At 41.2% G+C, this 18713-nt stretch overlaps 1 protein-coding gene across 1 annotated transcript in view; it reads right to left on the bottom strand.

The window, feature by feature from the left end:
• SLC9A6 (solute carrier family 9 member A6) overlaps positions 1-18077 on the bottom strand; it is a 77730-nt gene extending 59653 nt beyond the window's left edge. The window contains 1 exon segment of the mRNA XM_030209137.1: positions 17747-18077. Coding sequence (XP_030064997.1) covers positions 17747-18029 — 283 coding nt within the window. The 5' untranslated portion in view covers positions 18030-18077.
• Positions 18078-18713: the final 636 nt, after the last annotated feature.

An 18713-nucleotide genomic window follows, 5' to 3' on the forward strand; every position in this document is an offset into this window, starting at 1 on the left:
ACCTTAGACGATGCAAAGGCAAACACAGAAGTTTCCAGGTGGCTAATAAAGCCCATCAGCAGCTTAAGTTCAAGCTGCAGGAATCACAAGGCAGCTATGGGTGCTGCTCAGGCACAAACAAGAACAGTAAGTCTGGCTGCCTGGAAGATCCGGACCGGACTGGGCTGAAGTCTGGAACGTATGACAGTTCATAGCAGCCCCGGTTCAGGCCACCAGAGGGCGAGGTTAGCACAGACAAGGAAACAGTCACCACCGTGACCAGTACCTCTCCATCATGGCCCCCCCGACTCCACGGGGAATTCAGGTCTCCATGGGTAACAATGGTGAAACCTACGGAGGAGCTTCAAAACATGACCAGGGGTAGCTTGCCTGGAGCTTGAACAGGAGTCAAGACTGGACCTTGGACTGCATCAGGATTGCATCTAGCCTCTTGGCTGGAGCTGGAACGCAGGAATGGGTTCAACATCTTGGCTGGAACTGGAACTTGGACTTAGACCTCAGCATCTTGGCTGGAACTGGCACTCGGAGTGGACTCAGCATCTTGGCTGGAACTAGAATTCGGAAGTGGACTCAGCATCAGGGCTGGAACTCGGCTCAAACTCAGCATCTCGGCTGAAACCGGAACTCGGCGTGGACTCAGCAGCTTGGCTGGAAACTCGGCATGGACTCAGCATCTCGGCTGAAAATGGAACTCGGCGTGGACTCAGCTTGGCTGGAACTGGAACTCGGCCTGGACCCCAGCATCTCGGCTGGAGCTGGAACTCGGCTTGGACTCAGCAGCTTGGCTGGAACTGGAACTCGGCCTGACCCAGCATCTCAGCTGGAACCGGAACTCAGCCTGAGTCAGAAGCTTGGCTGGCAGCGCCACTCGGGCTGAATCAGAGGCTTGGGCTAGAAGCGGAACTTCTGAACCGGAGCTGGACTGGGACCCGAAGGCTCCACAAAACCTGCATACGAGCCCTGAACTCGGGGCTACCACAACGCCTTCTTTCAGCGTCCGCTTCAGGAGTATCCCAAAGGGTTGGATCCAAGGAAAGTTTGCAGCGATACTAGAAGAGTGTGATAAAAGGATCAAGAGCAGAAACTGGGTTTATAAAGAACCCAAGCCTCTAGAGACGCTTTCTCTCAGGCTGCAGCTTCAGGATCTTCAAGGCTAGATCAGAACAAAGTTTATAGCGGTAATTGTGAGGTCATCCAACAATCAAGATCAGAAACTGGGTTGGGACTGGAATCCACACTGGAACTAGGAGCGGAACCCGGCATGAGCCCCGGATTGCCAACAGAGAAAAAAGTCACGGGCAGAAAACCCAGCTGGAAGGATGATCTTGCCGAGCTCATGGCCTTTGCATTCTGTCAGGCTTCTCACGGAGGCACAGGGTTGTGAGCCTTGGACCACTGCCGTGGATCGGCAGTGGCAGGCAAAACCACCCCCAAACCAGAGGCAAGGCAGAACAGGACTGAACCCCAGACTGGAGTTGCAGCAGAGGCAAACAAGCTGAGACAGGCAGAGCAGGAACGCTAGACTTCACCTGCGCTTGACCGCCGTTCCCCAGGAGTTGAGCCTCTGGGTGCAGGCGGCCGGCAGGACTTACAGGACAGGGCAGGAACTGGATACCAACAGGAAACACACAACAGAGTCAGGACTAAAAGCTGCCAGGGCAGCCACTAAGACAGAAACACAGGACAGGTGAGAGTCAGGACTGAAAGCTGCCAAGCAGCCACTAAAGAGGAACACAGGACACAAGACAAGGAAATGCCTGACCAGAAACAAGACTAGGAGCTAAGCAATAAAACCAAGCTAACTACACACAAATAGAACCAGGCAAGAAACTCAGACTAGAACTGGATAGGCAGAAGTGCACAGAGCACACCCACATACCAGGGACCTTAGACAATGCAAAGGCAAACACAGAAGTTTCAGGTGGCTAATAAAGCCCATCAGCAGCTGAAGTTCAGCTGCAGGAATCACAAGGCAGCTACGGGTGCTGTTCAGGCACAAACAAGAAAAGCAAGTCTGGCAGCCTGGAAGATCCGGGACCGGACTCAAGTCTGGAATGTGTGACAGTTCATAGCAGCTACCGGTTGATGTCACAGAGGGCGAGGTGAGCACAGACAAGGAAACAGTCACCACCGTGACACCCAAGATCATAAGGAGCAGCAGTGGGATTTGAACCAGCCACCTCTGGATTTCAAGATCGGTGCTCTAGCCACTAGGCCACTCCTCCACTCCATTTAGGGGCCTGACGTTATGCAAAGTCTGTGGCTGGTTGTAAGTGTGGGCACGGAATGTTAGGCATGCTGATATCAGGTACATAACATTCTATAACACAACCTGGGCGCCCAGGTGCCACTATAGAGTAAGTTCTTACTACACATCCTCAGGGTGCCTAAATGGAGGTGCCCAGTTGTAGAATTGCCCTCAAATTGCATTAAAATTGCTAAACAATCGTAGTAACTGCAACGTAGTGTCTGCTGTTTGAATTTTTCCTTTATGAAGTGACCTACTGCAAACCCCCCCCCCCCTAACAATACTCCAACCTCCCTACCGCTCTCAAGTCCCTACTCATAAGAACAACATACATTTTATGGCAATATCTCTATGATTCCCAGGTCCTTGGGTAGGACCTGAATTAATAGAGTTAAAACCAGTCAACACTGGGCAGTCACATCCCACCACACGTGAAAGGGGACAGATATGTATAAGAAACAAAAACAAAATTTCCATGAGGAAGCCACTGACAGCTAGATCAACCTTCTGTTAAACAAAACAGGACTGCACTCCTTCAGAAGTGTAAGTTTTCAATTGTTTTTCCCTATATCAGTATAAGGAGCCATGCTGACTCAGACCAATATCTAATTCATCCAGTATCCTGTCTCCCAACAGCAACTAGTCTGGGTCACAAGGATCTGGCGATTCTCAAAGAAGTAGACCAAATTTCTCATTTCAATGTACCTGAATGTACATGACTTCGATAGTATTCAGGCGATATATAAGAAATTAAATTAAAAATAAATAAATGGATAAGCAATGGCCTAACTCGGTCGACACTAGGGAATCCATTTTGGGGCTTTTCCTCCAGTAACTTGTCTGAACCTCTTTTGAGCCACCCTATGTTAGCTGCCTTGACCACAGATTTCACAGCTTAAATTATGCATGCGTGAAAAAATTACTTTCAATGATTTGCTTTCAATCTGCTGGTTAATCTGTTTTATACTACCATATTTAATTGTTGAATATCTGGTCCCTCAGAATATTTGATTATACTGGCATAACACTATTCAATGCTGTGTCTTAACTGAAGCAAACAATAATGTTTAGGGTGACGCAACTCATGTCATGTCTGTAGATTCGAAAAAATAATAGTTGATCTCTTATGCCTTGTAGCGCTATAGAAATGCTAAATAGTAGTAGTAGTAGTAGTAATATAAACCAATGTCCAAATTCCTCTTTGCTGCCACAAAAGCTGTAATATTGTTCAATGTCCATTTTTTATGCTGGAATTATAACATAACAGGGTTTGTATTAATTTAAACCATTGTCTAGAATCGTGAAAGCTTGTTAAGTTGCATTTAATGGAACAAAAATCAATGATCCATTTAATGTTAGATATAATGGCTAGTTGGTCAATAGGGACTGGGTGAATAAAATCTTGTTCCACTTGCTACTAGGAAGGCTTAAGATCTGGAATATCATCAGCCATCACCCAATATACTACATAATGTGACAATTTTGTGTTTGGAAAGTTCTCCTCTTTGTTTTGATGCTTTAAGAGTACGCAAAGCTATTTAGGGCTGGCCCTTCTATAAGAATTTAACATTTCCATTTATTCTACAACAGTGATTCCAAAACATTGTCCTGGAGGCACCCCAGCCAGTCAGGTTTTCAGGTTATCCACAATGAATATTCATGAGAGAGATCTGAATGCAGTTGGAGGCAGTGCATGTGAATGTGTCTCTTATGAATATTCATTGTGGATAGCCTCAAAACTTGACTGGGTGGGATTTATTTATTTATGGCATTTATATCCCACATTATTCCCACCCACGGGCAGGCTCAATGTGGCGTACAATAGTCTATTAAGGAACAATAATACAAAATACAGTAATTAGTGTCGTAGGAGGGAAAGAGGAACAACAGGAGGGAGAGGGAGAGAGGAGAAGGTGACAATTAGTTGCTATGGCAGCCATGGTTCAGAAGGATGCGACACCAGGAGGGCTCACGGCATATGTTCTACCGAAAAGGAAGGTCTTGAGCCGCTTCTTAAAGGTCGGGTGATCTGGGGTGAATTTGACCACTTGGGGATGCCTCTAGGACTAGGTTTGGGAACCACTGTTTTAGAATACAATAATTTAGGGCATATGCCTAGTAGAGTGCTCAGAATGTAGTCAATTTATGTAATTGCTTCCAAGCATCTCCACCATGATAGAGAAAGTAGTGTCTTTGTATAATCTCCAAAATTCTATTCCTATTGAGTTGCATTGTGGATTCTATAAAATCTCTCATTTTCCCCAATTAATTTTGTATCCAGATTGTTGAGAATTTACTAAATCTAACAGTGGCTGTCATAGACTCTTGGGGATTTTCCAAAAATAACAGGAAGTCATCTGCTTAAGCTACTACTGTATTTCTTTGGAACTGTATATGTATTCCTTGTATGGAGCTTTTCCTTATGCTCGAACTGCTGCATATGTCATACACAAAGAACATTTTTACTATGGCACTGTTACTTTCCCTACTCAATCAGAAAAATACACTGAATCCACTACTTTGTAAGGTGTTCTTAGCTGAGGAAGACTGAAAATAAAAGATGCTCCAGGTAAAAATGAAAAATTGAAAATTTATTGATGAACACGACTCAGGTAAAAATGAAAAATTGAAAATGTATTGATTTTTTTAATTTTTCATTTTGAGTCGTGTTCATTAATCAATACATTTTCAATTTTTTCATTTTTACCTGGAGTCGTGTTCAATCAATAAATTTTCAATTTTTCATTTTTAACTGGAGCATCTTTTATTTTCAGTCCTCTTCGCTGTTTATTCTACATTCTATACCCTTGCGAAGATTTGTTTCTTCTGTTTTTGTATCATTCTTAGCTGAGGGGCATAATTGAACGGGCAAAGTTTTCCTGAGGGCGTCCTCGCAGGACGTCCCAATGAAGGGGCGGGGAAACCTATATTATGGGTGGCCATCTTTCGTTTTGATAATACGGTGGGGACGCCCAAATCTCAACATTTAGGTCAACCTTAGAGATGGTCGTCCTTAGAGATGGTCGTCCCCAGTTTTCAGCGATAATGGAAACCAAGGACGCCCATCTCAGAAACGACCAAGCCCTTTGGTCGTGGGAGGAGCCAGCATTTGTAGTGCACTGGTCCCCCTGACATGCCAGGACAGCAACTGGGCACCCTAGGGGGGCACTGCAGTGGACTTCACAAATTGCTCCCAGATGCACAGCTCCCTTACCTTGGGTGCTGAGCCCCCCCAAACCCTCTCCCCACAACTGTACAACACTACCATGGCACTAAGGGGTGAAGGGGGGCACCTACACATGGGTACAGTGGGTTTGTGGTGGGTTTTGAAGGGCTCACATTTACCACCACAAGTGGAACAGGTAGGGGGGGATACGCCTGGGTCCACCTGCATGAAGTGAACTGCACCCACTAAACCTGCTCCAGGGACCTGCATATGGCTGTCAGGAAGCTGGGTATGACATTTGAGGCTGGCATAGAGCCTGGCAAAAAATATTTAAATATTTTTTTAGGGTGGGAGGGTGTTAGTGACCACTGGGGAAGTAAGGGGAGGTCATCCCTGATTCCCTCCGGTGGTCATCTGGTCAGTTCGGGCACCTTTTTGAGGCTTGGTTGCAAAACAAAATGGACCAAGTAAAGTCAGCCCTTCTTTTTTCCATTATCGGCCGAAGATGCCCATGTGTTAAGCACGCCCCAGTCCCGCCTTCGCTATACTTCCGACGCCCCCGTGAACTTCAAAAGTTTGGAAGACGTTTCGCTTAAGGATGGAATTATTCCCACTGTTAAATTTAATTGGCATCTGTTTTGGACAAAAGTGAATTGTCCAATACAATCTGCTAATTTGTTACAATCCCTTTACTTTCTCTCACATAAAGCTATTTGGATATGTGGAGAGGGGGGTTTAAATAACTCAAATGTTAGCATTGTGGTTTACAGACTGGAACTTTGATTCACATGATTTATGAATGTTTCTGAGTCAATCTTTTTGGACTCTGATACGGAAAGGAATCCAAGGAATCTTTAAAACAAATTTACTATCAAAACCCAATATTGTCATTTTTCATTCCTTAAGATTAGACAAGGTTTTTACAGATGACCAGCTGAGTCTACTCGAGTTAATAATTACAGCGGCATTACGGATGATCTGCGTGCCAACTGGAAAAATGTTTTTCTATTCTCTAATCAGTTTTGATGGAATGCTGCTGGCCAAATTTCTAAAATTCAAGAAACCTCCTTTTGGAGGCAATTTTATTACGTATTTAAAAAATTTATATCCCACCTAACACTAAGCAGATAACAATAAAAACATAAATAAAAGAAGACAAAATAAAAAACTAACCTAAAAGTCTAAAAATCCGCACCTCAATAAACCCTGAATCACCGATTCTTTTCTGGGTTGTTGTTTTTTTTAAGTCTTAGTTTATTTAAATGTTTCAAAAATGATACAAACAAACAGAAAATACAGACTATGGGCTAGATTCTATATATGGCAATTGAAAAATCTGAATGGTAAAAAAGAATACACCTACTCATATTCTCTAAAGTTAATAGAATTGGCTTAAATTTCCACGCAGTACTATATAGAACACAGTACACCGAGCAGCTCTCAACGTGACCAAATCCCGACACCTAAATTAGGCGCAGAGCTGGTGTATTCTAATAATGTGCATAGATTTTTGAAACGCCCATGACCCTCCCATTCCACACCCACCACACCCCCTTTTCAACTATGTGGCTTGAAATTTACATATATCACATTACAAAATACAGTTAGAGAGTGTGCATAAATGTTAATGCCAATTAGTGATGATAATTGCTTAACATCCTATTAACAGTGCCAATTAGCTACAGTAGTTAACCAATTAAGTTACATGCACTGTTGTACAATATGTTTCAATTTCCGTGTGGAAATTAAAGTGCATATATAGAATTTGGGGGTATATAAACATCATAACCAGCAAACAATTAAAATAAGCATGGATCATTTCACTTCAGTGTCTCATTAATAAAATAAATCAAAATTTGTTATTGAATTTGCATAACAAATTTCTTTTCTTAGCTAAATAAGCTTCATATCTAAGTCTGAAGGACTATATTCCACCATGTAATCATATACCATTGTGATAAATCTTTCCAGTGTGGTAAGATCGATATCCTAATATCTCTTGCAACAAAGACGAACAGAAAAACAATCTTCTGAGGATATTATATCAGTAATGGTAGTAGATTTTAGGATAAGGAGAGTAGTTTTCATGTGAGCATGCTAAACAGTGGGACTCATTCTCAAAGCAATTTAGACTTACAAAGTTCCATAGGTTACTATGGAGTTCATTTTCACTAGAGAAAAATACCAAAAAGTGGCATAAATCTGCATTTGGATGTTTTTCTCACAAAACGTCCAAATTGGTATTTTCAAACCAATTTTTACACGTTTTTTCTATGAAGTCCATCAGAAGTGCGTTCAAATCACAAGAGGGCGTGTTTAAAGGTAGAATCTGGGCGTTCCTAACATTTGGACGTTTTTCAGCCATAATGGAATAAAAGAAAACCATCCAGGACCTAAAACTAAGACTTTTTGAGCTAGACCTATTTTTATAACGAATAAGACACAAAAGGGTGCCCTAAATGACCAGATGACCACTGGAGGGAATCAGGGATGACCCAACCCCAATACCATCCCAGTGGTCACTGTACCTCCTCCCACCCCCCCACAAATGTGAATACAAATATGATTTAGCAACCTCTATGATAGCCTCAGATGTTAGAGCTAGGTCTATTAGAGCAGCATGCAGGTCCCTGGAGCAGTGTAGTGGTCAGTGCAGTGCAGGCACCATGGAATGGGGGACTCTGGACCCTGTCTCCCTCTACCTGTCACATTTGTGGTGGAAACTGTGAGCCCTCCAAAACTCACCCAGAAACCACTGTACCCACACATAGGTGCCCCCTTCCCCATAAGGGCTATTGTGTACAGTTGTGGGCAGTGGGTTTTGGGGGGGCTCAGCAAACAAGAGCAACGGTGAGATGTGTACCTGGGAGCATGTTTTTAAGTCCACTAAGGTGCCCCATTTATCTTCTGGGACATTTAAAATGCTGGCCCCCCTCCTACATCCCAATGCTTGATTTTCTACGTTTTTCACTTGGACGTTTTTTTTTTTTTTTTGGGGGGGGGGGGGGGGGGGGTTCTGAAAATGGACCAAAAACAAACGTCCAAAGCACAAAACCTTGTTAGAAACAGTATTTTTTTAAACAAAAGACAGATGTTTTTCTTTTTGGAAAATTAACTTCTTTCTTATTCAGATTTTGGATGTTTTTTTACAAAATGTCTAAAGTTGGACTTAGACGTCATATCGAAAATGCCCCGCCACGGAACTTAGATTTACAAAGAGCTTTGAAAATACGCCTCTATTGTAACTTTGTAAGTCCAGGTGCTTTGAAAATGCACCTCAGTGTATTCCAAACTGACACTGAGTATACTTGAACAAATTTAAACTAAATTAAACTAAAAAAATATTTATATACTGCAATGATTTTGTTCTAAGTGGGTTACAATTAATAAGAATCAGCACAGTGGAGAATTACAATTAATGGCAAAACAATTAAAATCTCATACAGTCAAAATATTAATATAAAAGCTTCTCAATAACCATGTTTTAAGGATCTTTCTAAACAAATAAGACTGACAAAAGTCTAACAGATATAGGAAGATCATTCCAAAATTTGGCACCTATAAAGAGAACAAGGATTGAAACATTCTTTTATATCTGACTGCTTTTAAAAGAAGGCAGATGCAAAACTAATCTATTTTTTTCAGTTTTATAAGACGCAGAAGTTGGAACGGATGTCAGTGACAACATATACTTCACGGTCTTCCACCAGGATATCTTAAATATCATAGTGCAAGCTTTAAATAACTCCTGACATGAATCAGGAGCCAATGTTGCTTTAATTACAAACTAAGTAACACTGTCAATTTTCTTTGCTACATAGATCAGACGAACTGATACATTTTGTAACGTTTGCAGGTTTCTTCAGAATAATTGTGAACAATCACCAGAAGCACATTTAGAATAATGTAGTTGACAAACTAGACTGATGAGAATCAAACAAACAGTAGATGTTTTACATTACCTAACTCTGAATCACAAGACCGACAATTTTTTTTTTTAACTCAGTACTGATGTAATATGATCTTAAAGGAGCCCAATTTCTATGGTGTAAGAAAAAAGTGACTGAGGAAGAACGGGAGGCATGAAAAGTAATGTGCCAAAAGGACTTCCATTCTGAGTCTTGAATAGCACAATTTAATTCATCTTCCCAGGTCTTTTATAACGACGTTAGTTTATCTGGGGTCAATTGTTTGAGAAGAATATAAAATTTTGAAGCTGTGTGTCCTGAAATAAAAAAAATTTGTTACACACAAACAAAATAGTTGGAGTCTGACAGCGATATCAACTTAATACATGTATGTAATGCTGACTTGAGTTGTAGCCACTTATAAAATTGTGAATTAAGTTGTGCCTATAATCTAAAGGAGGCATGGGGTATGTTAAAAGCTGATTCCAGTTGCATACATTTTGGTAAATCTTCAGAATTTGCGTTATGGAACCAGATAGATGCCTGTCTTGAAATAAATGCTTTATGATAAAAGAAGATTAGGCCCAGAAAAGATTAACTCCACCACCCAGTTTGGGAGCTTTTAATTTGCTAACTGCAATTCTAGAAGGTTATTAGACCAAGAAATTTCACAACAAACCTTCTACTGACTGATAAAGTTTTGTGGAAAAGATAAGGGAAAAATGTTTAGTGAGTCAAGTCTCACTCACAAGGACAAATGTAAAGGTGACCAACAGGCTCATTTTCAAAGCACTTAGCCTCCCAAAGTTCCATAGAAACCTATGGAACTTAGCCTCCCAAAGTGCTTTGAAACTATGCCTCCAAGGGGCTCATTTTCGAAAGAGGAAAAATGTCTAAAAAGCAAAACATCCAAATCAGTATTTTCAAAACCCACTTTCCAGAGTTTTTCTATGCAGTTTGTCTGCTGTGCATCCAAAATCACAAGGCGTAGTGTGTCAGGGGTGGGAATTGGGTATTTCCTAAGCCCTGAAAGTCATAATGGAACAAACCAAAAACGTCCAGGGCTAAAAATAAGATGTTTTGAGCTAGACCTGTTTTAACGGCTAAGCCACAAAAAAATGCCCTAACTGACCAAATGACCCACTGGAGGAATAAAGGAATGACCCCCTTACTCCCACAGTGGTCACTGACCCCCCTCCCACCCCCACCAAAGATGTAAAAGAAACAGTACATACCAGCCTCTATGACAGCTTCAGATGTTATAGCCAGTCCTATTAGAGTAGCAAGCAGGTCCTTGGTATACCCTAGTGGTTAGTGCAGTGCACTGTACAGAAGGTGACCCATGCACTTAATCCACTCTAACTATTATACTTGTGGTGGAAAGTGTGAGCCCTCCAAAAACCCGCCAAACACCTACTGTATCTACATATAGGTGACACCTAAAGACATAAGGGCTTGTGACGAGGTGTACGTCCCATCACTGGGAAATAGATCCCCCAGACAAGGGGCACATAAATCATTTAAGGGCATTAGCTCTGCCTTCTCCCAATTTACTTGATACTGTGAAAAAGTGGGGAAATGTAGATAACGTAATTAATTCTATGACTGAATTGAAGGAATCAGATAAGTACAACAAACATCATCCGCACATGATGAAAGTTAAGAGCGTGATGCCCGAGACATCAATAACTTTAATCATATCATTCTTGTGGATAGCTGCAAGCAGAGGCTCTAAAGCCAAATAAATAGTAATGGAGACATAGGACAACCTTGGCGGCATGTACCTCTATATAGTCTAAAAGGTAAAGAAAAATCATCATTGCTGCAATTCTGGCAGTATGAGAAAAGAATAACAAGCAAACTATGTTAAGATAATACTCTGGAAAACCAAAATGTTGTAAAATATGGAATAGATATTTCCACTCCACCCGATCGAAGGCCTTCTCCGCATCTAAAGAAACTAATAAAATAGGGGAATAATTCAACCAGGCAGAATGGAGAATACGACAAAACAGCCTGGTACTGTCAGAACTATATCAGCCTTTGAGAAATCCAGCTTGACCTCTTTGATTAAATAGGGAGCAACTTTTTCTAGACGGGAAGTCATAAGTTTAGTAAATATCTTATTATCAAGATTCTGTAATGATTGGCAATAATTTTGAACAAATTGAGCATCTCTATTAGGCTTAGGTAAGATTATATCAGCTTCTGAAAGACAACCTTGAGATTGGTGATTAGATAGGATATCTTGGTAAAAAAGAAAGTTTGGGTGTAAGAAGATCAGTACAAGTTTTATAAAACTCTGATGGTAAACCATCTGGTCCAGGTGCCTTCTCAGAAGCCACAGATTTGGTAGCAAGGACAATCTCATGTTTGGAAACTGGTTGTGATAGGAGTTCAAATTGTTGTACAGAAACCTTTGGTGGGTTAACAGATTTTAAAAGTTCATTGGTTGAGGTCAAATTTTCAGATGTATAAAGGTTTTTGCAGAACTCCTGAAACTCAGATAGAATGGCTTTGGTTGATGTAAGAACCTTTGAATTAAGATGATTTTTAAGAAGCAATTCTTTGCTTGATACGATGACCTTTGAGGTAAATGGCCAGCAAGCAACCAGATCTATTAGCATCTGAATAGTAGGTAGCAGCTTGACAAAAACATATTGCAGTAGCCATGTTGCTTGAAGACTCATTATATTGAAATTTAAGTTGTTTTAAATTGTTGAAGAACAGTATCATCAGCCTTCCTGAAAAATAAAATAGACTCAAGTTCGCCGAAAGAAATGCTAAATCTGTATTTAAAGCAAATTCTTCAGATAAATGAACAAAATATGCCTCCTTTTACACAAGTATTTTATATTCCTTCTTTGAAATTACAACAGCAAGAGAGTCAACCCCTAGATGTTTCTGCTCTTTTGGAAAGCTCAGATTCAGAGCTAGTGCAACCAGCTACACTGGTGGCAACTGTAGCTCTATTACCAGACAAACAATGGATACTGAGGCTTTTCTATAAAAATCGAGTTAAAATGTTTAAGGGGCTAAAAATCAATATAGTACCGGATGTATCAAGGGAAACACAGCTGCGCCGGAGAAAATTCTTACAAAAGAAGCAAGAAGTGATGAACCTCGGGGCTACTTTTTTCCTTAAATTTCCCTGCAAGTGTCAAATTTCATACCGCAATGAGAAATTTACCTTTTTTGATCCATCCCAATTGGAGTTGTTTATAACATCTAGGAAGACAGATGGAGCAGTGGCCCCACCTGTTGTTAATGTTTGATATAAATGTTAAGTGTCCAGAATTCGTCTGGCCTACAAGTTGCACTGTAATATTTCCATAATTTTTTCACTTCAACAATGTTTGTAAATTTCTGAACTCCCCATAGTGGACTTATATCAGACTGGAAGAAATATGCTTTAAAAATTATATTTTTCTTTAAAAAAAAAAATTCTCTCTGTTTACCCCGATTTTTCCTGTTGCAAGATATTATGCTTGCAAAATATTAAAACTTAATAAATAAAAATTGAAAAAAAAAAGACTCAAGTTGTTTAATTTCTTTTCTTTTTGTTCCAGTTTTAAGCATTTAGATTTATGTTGATAAGCTACAAAGTTAATAACCTCTCCTCTAATCCATACTTTTTAAGCCTCCCAGATGACGGGAAAAGATATAGATGAAGAAGATGAACGATTTCTCTTTTAAAAATTCTGTACATTCTTGATGGATATGTTGAACAGAAGAGGCATCACTAAGCAATAAAGGATTTAGTCTCTAAGCTTTATGCGAAGAATCAGATGATGACCATTGAAAGGAACATGAAATAGCTGCATGATCTGAAATAGAAATATCATGAATTTTAGCATCACCTACTTTTGATACTAGATCCTTCGAACCCCCAAAATAGTCTATTCTGGAATAGATGCAATGAGTATTGGACTAGAAAATATAGTCTTTGCCTTTAGGGTTGAGCAGTCCTCAGAGATCAGTCCATCCATAGGATTGTATTATGGTGCTCAGCATTTAGATGTGTGGTCAAGAAAAGGATCAAGAGAAAATTTAAAATCACTTCCTATTAATGTGACCATCAGGATCAAATTTATGAGATGCTATCAATTGGAAATGTACTGATTTACTTATTAAGGTAATGACTCCATTTTTCTTTCTTTTGGCTGGGGCAGCAAAGCATTGATTGTAGCATTCCCCCAATTAATGTGTGTCCCTCCATCAAATTCAAGTGTGACTCTTGTAGAAAGCAGATATCCACCCCTAAGTTTTTAAAATAGAGTAGTACGTTTTTTTATGGGATGAGAGATACCCTGAACATTTAGAAATGAAAAAAAAATTGGATGCCATGATGTAAACATATCAGCACAGACTTTAGGTGGAATTCAAGAATATGTGGAAATATGAGCCTGCTGTGTGTAGGAAATGGACAAATAACAATCCATGCCACAAGTCAAAAATTTAACATGAAACAGTGAAGAACCTTAATAAAATGGGGTCACTCCAGCACGCAAACAGCTTGAAGTTGCAAGCCAAAGAAACAGCCTACATAATTTGAAGGAAGCCAGTCCTAAAAGGACCAATCAAGTTAAACGAGTAGTCTGGGCTTTAATAAATGTTTACAGAGCAGTTGGGTCAGTAAATTCTTTGTCACATTGCACTATGTAACATGCAGTACTGTTGGATATAAAATATTGTATTGAGCGCCCATGGTTTTCAGGTTGGGGTGCATAGCTAAAAAAGCTTTGCGTTCGTGGGCTGAGGTTTTTGAAAAGATCCAGATCGAGTAAAATCTTCTTACATTCAAAGAATATAGCTAGTTTGCTCCTTGCCACTTGTAACATTTGAAATACGTGTGAAACCGTAATATTTTCATAACAATAGTTCAAGGGAATTGTTTTATAGAGTCAGCCTCAGATGGAACACAGTGTGCTCTATTTCTAGAGGTGGTTGAAATTGAATTCCCGGTAATTCAGGCAAAAAAAAAAAATAAAAAAAGAGAATAAAAGATATCATATCCTGACCTTCGGTAGATTTGGGTAAACCAAGAATACAAATATTATCTCTACACATTCTATTTGCCATATATTAAACATCAGTTTGAAGGCCTTTAAGTTTATTTAAGCTATGCTGCATTTCCTGATGAAGAATATCATGAGCAATGATCTACAAGTTCTAAGCAAGCATTATACTGTTTTAGTTGTAGCAATGTATTATTGATTTATTTTATTTTTGTTTTTGTTACATTTGTACCCCGCGCTTTCCCACTCATGGCAGGCTCAATGCAGCTTACATGGGGCAATGGAGGGTTAAGTGACTTGCCCAGAGTCACAAGGAGCTGCCTGTGCCTGAAGTGGGAATCGAACTAGTTCCTCAGTTCCCAAGGACCAAAGTCCACCACCCTAACCACTAGGCCATTTTTAATATCATTAGTTGCTTCCATGTTTTTTTGCATCAAGTTGTGATGCAACATTGACAACCGAGATTCTAAACTCAAGGAAAGTGTGATCTTCTCGGGTGTCGGTGGGTCTTGTTTTAGCTGCTTGATGGAGGCGAGTCACTTCAGATTTGAACCACCAATTATTAGCTGATGGTCATATTTATCCAAATTTATAGCAGTTCTACATGTAATGAATACATTTTCTTCCATGTAATGTTTCTCTCGTTTACTATACTTGTTCTCTCTGTAATTTTGAAGTAATAACCAACATAAAGAACAGATGCATCTACAGTAGCTTTTCCCTTTGTAAGAAAGCCTACCTGTCTGACATTGCTGCCTGGATGTTTCACCACAATCTGAAACTAAATATGGCCAAGACTGAGCTTCTTTATCTTTCCCTCTAAACCCACCTCTCCTTTTCCACCATTCTCTATCTCTGTGAATAACACTCTCATCCTCCCTGTCTCATCAGCTCATAATCTTGGGGTCATCTTTGACTATTCTCTCTCTGCACACATCCAACAGACTACTAAAACCTGTCATTTATTTCTCTATATCACCAAAATTTGTCCCTTCCTTTTTAAGCACACTACCAAAACCATTATCCACACTCTTAACACCTGTTGCTTGGACTACTGCAACTTACTGCTCACAGGTCTCCCACTAAACCATCCTTTTCCCCTTCAATCTGTTCAAAATTCTGCTGCACAACTTATATTGTGCCAGTGTTGCTATTAGCCCTCTCCTCAAGTCACTTCATTGGTTCTCCATCCGTTTCTGCATACAATTCAAACTCCTCTTATTGACTTACAAGCAGGTGCATAGCTACGGGTGGGCCTGCCCACCCAATTTCGTCTCAGGCCCGCCCACCGAAGCGCACACACTGCAGTAGCCTACCTAGCGTACCACGGCAGAGTCAGACGGCACCCGCTCAGCTGATCTCTGAGGTTTGATCGGTTTGCAGGGCTGCTGCTAAAGCTAAGTACCTAGTTATTGCACTAAAAGATTGAAATGTTTGGTAACTCGGAAAAAATATATACATATATAAAAAAATATTCGGGTGGATCTATGAAGATGTACACAGCACCATAGTGGATGGGACGCTGTGCCCAAATGGGAATTGCTGATGAAATAATCTGATGATCCCTGTGAAAAAATTGAATAAATAGAGCACAATGAGTAAGAGAGACTGAACTGTGCTAGATACAGTTGGATGTTTGGGACATAAGATTTGTACATTTCCATCTTTTATAACATTTGCTGTATTTTATGCCTGCTGCAGAAAGCCCTTCCTCATATTTCATACTGGTACATAGTTATCGGTTCCCAGTGCTGGATTTAAGATGATGGTGACTATAGACAGAACTGGACAGTGGTGAAAAGCGGAGGTTTCTCCCTCAGAGATAATACAGCAGGCTCCTAAAGCAAACACAATCGGACTTGGAAATAGGTAAAAGCTGGATCTGATGCACTCCATCTTAAAAGATCTGGTTTAGTAGGGTAGCCCAGCAGATTCCGGGAGATTTGGAAGATATGGCTTCTACCATTACCCATCTTAGTACAGCTGGATCCTTCAGATCCGATACATTCCACATCACTGGAGCTGCCAGATCTCCTGCTTTTTTTTTTTTTTTTTTGGGGGGGGGGGGGGGGGGGGGAGGGTCATAATGCAGCTCCTTTCATCTACTAAGATAGGTAAAAGCCTGATCCTCCGGATCTCCAGATGCTACAGATTCTGGCAACTCCACTGGCTCTGCTAACATGGGTAAAGCTGGCTATGCCAGCTCTTTTAAGCTGGAATGCACTGGATCCAGCTTTTACTTATTTCCATGATGTATTAGATGCCTTCAAAATTTGGTATGTCCCTATGTCTAACTCCTGGCCTGTTTGCTGCTCCTAACACTGCTGCTGGGATTTGTTTCTACTACTACTTATCATTTCTATTTCATTAGTCCAAAGTTCTACACCCTAACAGAAAAAAAAAAAATAGGTCTCAGCAGTTGGCAGCAGCAATGCTCAAAGATACTGCTGCACACAATAACCTGATTGGGGAGCCTCAGGATGAAAAAAAAAATCAGAAAGCAAAGAGTTAAGAAAGCCAAAACTCCTGGCCTGTCTGCTGCTCCTAACACTGCTACTGTGATTTGTTTCTACTACTACTTATCATTTTTTATTTATTTATTTTTTTGTTACATTTGTACCCCGCGCTTTCCCACTCATGGCAGGCTCAATGCGACTTACATGGGGCAATGGCGGGTTAAGTGACTTGCCCAGAGTCACAAGGAGATGCCTGTGCCTGAAGTGGAAATCGAACTCAGTTCCCCAGGACCAAAGTCCACCACCCTAACCACTAGGCCAATTTCTATTTCATTAGCCCAAAGTTCTACACCCTAACAGAAAAAAAAAAAAATAGGTCTCAGCAGTTGGCAGCCGCAATGCTCAAAGATACTGCTGCACACAATAACCTGATTGGGTAGCCTCAGGATGAAAAAAAAAAATCAGAAAGCAAACAAAGAGTTAAGAAAGCCAAAACATGTTCGAATTAAATAGATGCTAAACCTATGGTTTCTCTCAACTCATGCCCATAAAATATCTTTAGAAGTTAGAGCCTTTCATTTGAAAGGCCACGGAAAGCACACATTTTAAACTGACAGCGTTGGTCGGTGCTTTTATCTCATCCCTTCCTGTCTGATCTATTCAATCATCCTTCCCGCCCCCATCATGATTTCCTGTTGCATCTTCCGAAAAGTCGCAAGATGTCAAAAAAAAGGGGGGGGGGGGGGGGTGTTGTTGGAACAAGGCCTGCGTAACGAACTCAGCAGCAAGATGCAGTAGAGAGGGGTTTTGGCCCTCCTCAGACTACACTAGCAGCAGCATCACTGAACAACCTGTTTACTGCAAAGTCACTGCGCTTTTTGCAACCTTTCACACTAGATCGCACATCGGAAACTGGACAACTCCAAGCTCGCCTGTCGGCCACCACTGACCGTAGATCATGGCCAGGCCGGTCTCGTGCAGGAAGCGGAACCGGCGGTGTTTGAAGAGCCAGATGGTGAGGATGGTGAGCGTGAGCAGCAGAATGAAGATCAGTAGGTTGGCGCTGTCCTGCCTGTGGCTGGCCTCCGCCCGCTTCTCCGTCACGATCTCCTCCATTGCGCTGTCCTCGGCCCGACATACGTGCAGGAGCGGCACCAGCGGCAACAGGAACATAGCGTAGTAGAAGATAGATAACCGGCGACCAGCCCTCACCAGCCTCCTGCTCGGCGCCATCGCTCCAGCGCCTCTTCCTGTTCCCGCGAGGAATGCTGGGAAGAACAGCAAAAGGTACGCGAAAAAACCCTCCTCCTCCTCCTAAGCGCAGATCGCACTAGCCTCTTCCTCCCTTTAGCTTTGATTGCCAAACTGAGTGGTGGGGGGTTTTTTTCTAAAAGGTTTTGAAGAGGTGAAGTTGGGGGAAAAGCCATGAATACAGATGTGGGAGAAAAGAGAAACAGTGAATGAGACTCCTTGGGGGTAATAAAAGGGGGCGGGGTTGGGTAGGAAAAGAAGTAAATAGGAGGTGATTGCCTAGGGTCTAATACAGTGTTAATTCAACCCCTGAGGGGGGGGGATGGGGATGGGAGTCTCTCATGAGGGACTTTGTCAAAAGCTTTCTGAAAACCTAGATACACTATATCAAACTGCGCACCTTAATTCACAGGTTTATTCATGCCTTCAAAGAAATGAAGCAAGTTTATTTATTTGTTACATTTGTACCCCACATTTTCTCACCTCTTTGTAGGTTCAATGTGGCTTACATAGTGCCCAAGAGCAGTTGCAGACTCCGGTGTATACAAATACAAGGTGAAGTTGTGATAGGGTAAGCTTCATGTGGTACGACCACATAGAGGAATCGTTCGACAGGAGAGTTCGGTGATGGCCATTACGAACTTTTGCGTTGTTGTGTCGCAGAGA

Source organism: Microcaecilia unicolor, chromosome 7, assembly GCF_901765095.1.
Source record: "Microcaecilia unicolor chromosome 7, aMicUni1.1, whole genome shotgun sequence".
NCBI lineage: Eukaryota > Metazoa > Chordata > Amphibia > Gymnophiona > Siphonopidae > Microcaecilia > Microcaecilia unicolor.